Source organism: Muntiacus reevesi, chromosome 7 (genome assembly GCF_963930625.1).
Source record: "Muntiacus reevesi chromosome 7, mMunRee1.1, whole genome shotgun sequence".
NCBI classification, from domain to species: domain Eukaryota; kingdom Metazoa; phylum Chordata; class Mammalia; order Artiodactyla; family Cervidae; genus Muntiacus; species Muntiacus reevesi.
Genome location: NC_089255.1, coordinates 26003057 through 26009122, shown reverse-complemented (window position 1 = coordinate 26009122; position 6066 = coordinate 26003057). Strand labels below are relative to the sequence as shown.

The following is a 6066-nucleotide window of genomic DNA, read 5'->3' as shown; positions in this document are numbered from 1 at the left end:
TCTTGGATATACTGGAAGGAGAATTAACTGTCCTTCGGTTAGAATGCAGCCTGAGTCTTGAATCACTTTCTTTCTAATATTGGTCAGTGAAGTTTTGATTGACAAATACCTTCAGCTAGAGCAATTAAAGCAGGTTGTTATTATTCTTTCAGAGTTGTCAGCCAGTGACAAGTGATGAGTAGAAACTGAAAAAAAAGTAGGCCAGCAGACTCTTTTGTCCTTTGGATATATCTGTAGGTTAACCTTAAAATATAAATATTTAAAGAAAGAAGAATCCTTGCAATTATAATTTTTAAAGTGCTCTTCTCTGGGCAAGGTAGTTTAAATCCTAAGCAAGTGGTTGGAGTTATAGAGGAGGACCTGGCTTCCTTATTAGTTCGTACAGAAAGAACTGCCCAGGTTCCTTTTTCCTCCTCTTCTCTCCAACTGTCCATTTGTTGGATCACTTGAGGTGAATAGAAAGAGGTGGACTCACATTTATCATTGAAGAGACTCCCCTGACAGTCCAGTGTTAAGACTCTGCCCTTCCACTGCAGGGAGCACAAGTTCAAGCCCTAGTCAGGGGAACTAAAATCCCACACGCCACACAGGGCAGCCAAAATAAATAAATAAATTCATCATTGAGCTTATAATAGATATACTTTGGAGGTGGAGGCAATAGGAATGGATGCAAAGATTCCAAATTATCTGTGAAGTTCATTTATACATGTTTCTCTGATCCTATATTCCATAGTAACTAAAATTTCACTGCAGCACGAACATCAAAAGGTTATAAACATTATGAAGTCAAATGACCAAGTGGGAGTTAAGATTTATGAGGCTCAGTTCCAGGTCCAAAACCATGAATTGAAATTACATTTCTCATCTTGGTACCAAGAACTTTCCAGTAGGTGAATGCAGTTAATCAATTCATGTCTCAGGTCTCTACCTTCTGTCTTAAAAAGCCAAAAATATCTCACTTATGTCCAATAAAATTTGTTATCATGCTACTGCATTCACTATGTAGATTTATCTAAGTTTAGTTCTAACTGGAATACATGTCTTTTTTAGGTGCACAGTACACAGTTGGGTATATGGTGAAACACACAGTTGAAGGAAGCTCCAGTCACATACAGTGTGACTATACAAATGTAAGTGACAATATGGATAGTTTTTATAAACCATAAATTCCAAAAAGGGATGAATTTTATTTCCTATGCTTACCATTATCCCAGAATTTGCACACTGCTAGAAATACAATAAAAAGTAAATAAACATTTATGAAACACACAAATGAATAAGTAAAATGGATAACATGATACAAGTTAAATTCATTATTCAACATTTTTTGCTGAAAGCCTAGTAACTATATTTTCCAAGAAAAATGACAACATGTGGCCTGGCAAATATAGGTATAGTTATGGAAAGCATATCTGACCTTGTAACTCTCCTATAAGTTTTAATACATATGGTCATTACAATTGTAGTCCATTGAACTAAACTGCTTGGACAAAATTTAAATTTTCATGTTTATGAGTCACACTTATAGAGGCAACCTTTGTCATCATTATAAAAATACTGTTAATCAATACAAATATCCAAAGCTACCTTGGCAATAAAACATTTATCCTCTGAGTTTGCTCCAGGTTTGCTGAACTACTGAGAGTCAAGCCTTTTGCACTCTGAAGATTGTATAAACTGCAAAAGGATGAAACTTTGTGAGTATCTTAACAATGACATTAGCAATATAGCCAGTTATCCTATTTTGTAGTTAATATATTATGGATTTTAAAATATCGATGGTGGCTTACCCAGTCAAATATTTTCATCTTTAACCAGGAAACTCTAGGACATAGAAATGAATCTATACAAATAGTTTTAGGAAGGTTTTTAGCAAATTATCCAAGTTTATAGCCCTGTCCCAAATCCTAAATCAGCCAATATGAGAAACATCTTTCTGATCTTAGCACAACCTAAAATGACCTCTCTATTCATTACTAAATTAAATTAGGTAAAAGCAAGATATTGAGCAGACAAGTTATGGTATTTAGGGCTTAATTCCTAGCAAAAATGGAGTCATGTGGTTTTACATTCTAGAGAAATTGGCATGTCCAGCTGCAAGTTATCTCAAGAGCTCAGTTATGATGTGAAATAGTGCAGCTTGGGGGACACATACCAGGAAAAATGATGGCTTCCAAAAGAAATCATGTATAGAGGACATAATAGCTGCCATCAGTTATTTAAGTCCCCACCATCATCATAATGGAAGAGGAATTAGACTTATTTTGTGTAGCTTCAACAAGGGGAGTCCCAAGTAATAAAGGAGATTTTTTTTTCCCAACAAAATATAGTGCTTTGGGAGAACTAGCTCCTTAGGAGGGGATTGGGCTGAACTGTTCAACAAATCCAGAAGCCACATAGCAGAATGTGACCTAGAGAAAAATGGATAGATGGTTTTCAAACCATTTTATAGAATCCTGGGGATCTGCGGCACCTCCCTGAGAGCAGCAAAAGCAAGCAGGCTTAAGACTCCCATCCTGCATTTCCACTCTTACATGCTTTTTAATTGGACTTCTACAGCTATTTGCTTCAGATCTATACTCAACTTTATTTCAAAGCAAAAAAGATGTGTCTAAAGTTTATATTTGTATGTAGATTATCCAAGGGATAATGATTTAAACATAAAAGATGAAACATTACTAAGACTCAGGGTTATAGCAATATTTGAAATGAAGTAGGATTTGTTTCAAACCAGTGGGATTTGTTTCAAACCAAATAAGCCAGTGTATCTAGAAGTTTTGCACATTCAAGTAAACTCATTAAATCTGATGTTCCATTTTCTTATCTATTAAAAAAAAAAAAGGATAAAGCAGTCTCCTCCATACTGCTCAAAGGGGCATTGAAAGTGAAAGTGAAAAATGAAAGTGTTAGTTGCTCAGTTGTGTCCAACTCTTTGCAACTCCAACCTTTGTACCTTTCCAAGCTATTTGTTAGCAAAACCTTAAAATGTTCATGATTATTTATTGCTTGTTAACTTCAGTTTCTCTAACAGCTTTGGGATCCCAGAACAAAACAATGCATTTTGTGACTGAGTTTGTCCTTCTGGGTTTCCCTGGTGAAAGGGAAATGCAGATGTTCTTCTTCTCATTAATCCTGGTGGTCTATCTCCTGACGCTGCTGGGGAATGGGGCTATTGTCTGTGCAGTGAAATGGGACAGGAGGCTTCACACACCCATGTACATCTTCTTGGGAAACTTTGCCTTTCTAGAGATCTGGTATGTTTCCTCCACTGTCCCAAACATGCTGGTCAACATCCTCTCTGATACCAAGACCATCTCCTTCACTGGCTGCTTCATCCAATTCTATTTCTTTTTTTCCCTTGGTACAACAGAGTGTTTCTTCCTATCAGTTATGGCCTATGATCGGTACCTGGCCATCTGTTGCCCACTGCATTACCCCTCCATCATGACTAGGAAGTTCTGTGTGATCCTAGTCTGTGTTTGTTGGGTGAGTGGATTTCTCTGCTATCCAGTCCCCATTGTCCTTATCTCCCAACTTCCCTTCTGTGGACCCAACATCATCGACCACTTTGTGTGTGACCCAGGCCCATTGTTTGCACTGGCCTGCATCCCTGCTCCTTCCACTGAGCTTATTTGCTACACCTTCAACTCAGTGATTATTTTTGGCCCCTTCCTTTCCATCTTGGGATCTTATGCACTGGTACTCAGAGCTGTACTTCGTTTTCCCTCTCATGCTGGTAGAACGAAAGCTTTCTCCACATGCGGGTCCCACCTAATGGTGGTGTCTTTGTTCTATGGGACCCTTATGGTGATGTATGTGAGCCCAACATCAGGAAACCCAGCAGGAATGCAAAAAATCATCACTTTGGTATACTCAGCAGTGACTCCGCTCTTAAATCCACTTATCTACAGTCTCCGAAACAAAGACATGAAAGATGCCCTAAAGGAAGTCCTGGGATTAAGAATTAATCAAAACTGAGACATCTTTAAAATAGAAGCAGAATTTGTCATTTCTGACCTTAACTATTTATAGTAACAATGATAGAGAATGGCTACAATAAGTCATATTTTGTCTCACAATAAAGGGAAAGCCTTGTTTTTCACAGTTCCTTAGCAGTTCAAGTTCAACTCTTCAATGATAAATGTTGAATAAACATTTTAAACATGTACAACATCACTGAGTAATTATATGGTGTTATTGTATGTAGATAGATAAATAGATATTTTTTATGTAAGTGTAATGTATCTTTGCTGGTTTAATCTTATCTGGTGAAAGAATCAAATGAATGTGTACTGGGAGCCTTTCAAGAATGGGTGCAATCCTCTAAATTCAGAAAATAAGTATTTTTTAAAAAATGGGTCAACAGGCCACCAAATAAAATACATAGTCATGGATATTATCCATTGTCTGAGGTTGTCTTCACATCAAAAACAGAGTATACTTCATACCTCTATCACTTACAGATAAAGTACAAACTCCTTCCTGCCTTCCAAATGCTCACTCAATAGATATTCCAGTCGGTCTTCTCTTCTACTTATCCCCTAAGGCCCTGCACTTCACCCGGATCAATCTTCTTATTTTACCTTGAATAATCTTTTTCCCAAATGTGCATTTTTACTCACACTGCTTCCTCCTAAATCAATTGTGACAACCCATTACCACTGGTAGTATGGAGTAACAATGCCTTAAACATATTTTTGTGCTTCTCAGAAGGCTATCAGACAAAGTCTAAGAAAAATGTTTAGAGGGAATTACACCGATAACAAATTCCATTTTTGTGCCCAAACCCCATGCTGTGACAGGAAAATCAGAAACTAAGAGGTCAATCTACTTAAAATGAGAGAACACCTCATTAGTTATGGCCATACTGGGAATGATATTAGGTATTCATAGGGAGAACAGGGAGATAGGCCCATTGGTGCTAGGTGATGAAGTACTCTAGTACAGTGTTTCTCAGACCTTTCCACCACCAAAGCATGTTTGGCACCAGTGGTCAGAAAACATAGGGAATGTAGAGACAATATTTCCTTTAAATTAAAAATTTTATCTTAAAAATTATACTTTTTGTTTCATGGCATATACACATATTTGGCATAATACAAAATTATCTCCTCTGAGTAAAACTGTCCCTTCCTCAGAAGATATTAATTAGGCACTTTTGTAATCCCACAGCACAAAATCACATATACTTGCTTGAAAAACACAGACTTAAGAAGACCACAGTGTCCCCCCAGAGTCAATGTAGCACATTATTTCTAATAATCCCTATGAGCCAACCTACCAGAAATATTAATGAAATCTCCAGGCAAGAAGTAAGAAGGTCCTTAGGGGAAGCATGAAAAGTTATAAGATCACATTTAAGAAAGAAATAACAGAATTCCCAACAGTGGCCAAAAAGATGCATACGTGAAGACCAGCACATAATTACAACATAGTCTGTAGGAAGCAGACCACCAGAATCTTATGGTGCAAGAGAAGTGAAATAAGGTATGCATGAAGTTCTCACCCAGGGCTTCCACATTAAGACCAGTGAAGGAGAATCTATGGACTCCCCAGGATGATCTAGGAAAGCATCCTTCTATTTAGCAGACATCTTCCCTGCTGGGTACTGATGCTATTATACACCACAGGTAGGCCTGTTTTCCTATACATCTGTACATATAATATACTCAAGAGATTGAGTATCAAAGAATATTGGTTTCTCTTTCAACTTAAGAACAACAACAACAAAAAAAAAATTCAGAGAATTTAGATCACCATGGAACTCACATTCTCCAAAATTAGCACACTAAAAGGTACCAGTCATCCACATGTCTCCCTTTTTAGGAAGTGGCTGGGTCATCAGCAATGGTATGACTTTACTAGATACTTTGAACAAAATAGTATGGAACTAGCTCCATCCACTGGAGTTGAACCCAAGAGAAAATAGAAGTGGAGGGGTTTTCTTGGTATCCTCTCTTAGCTAGCTTCTCTACCTTTGTCCACCCATCTGCAACTTCAGGAAAAGCAGCATTAAGAAATTCTTCTAATAATAAAATCAAATCAGTGTACATGAAGACAGATTCA

At 37.3% G+C, this 6066-nt stretch overlaps 1 protein-coding gene across 1 annotated transcript; it reads left to right on the top strand.

Annotated features, from left to right (window-relative positions):
* Window positions 1-2985: 2985 nt before the first annotated feature.
* On the top strand, window positions 2986-3978 carry LOC136171983 (olfactory receptor 11H6). Its single transcript, XM_065941086.1, has one exon. The coding sequence runs from the start codon at window positions 2986-2988 to the stop codon at window positions 3976-3978; it is 993 nt and encodes a 330-aa protein (XP_065797158.1).
* Window positions 3979-6066: the final 2088 nt, after the last annotated feature.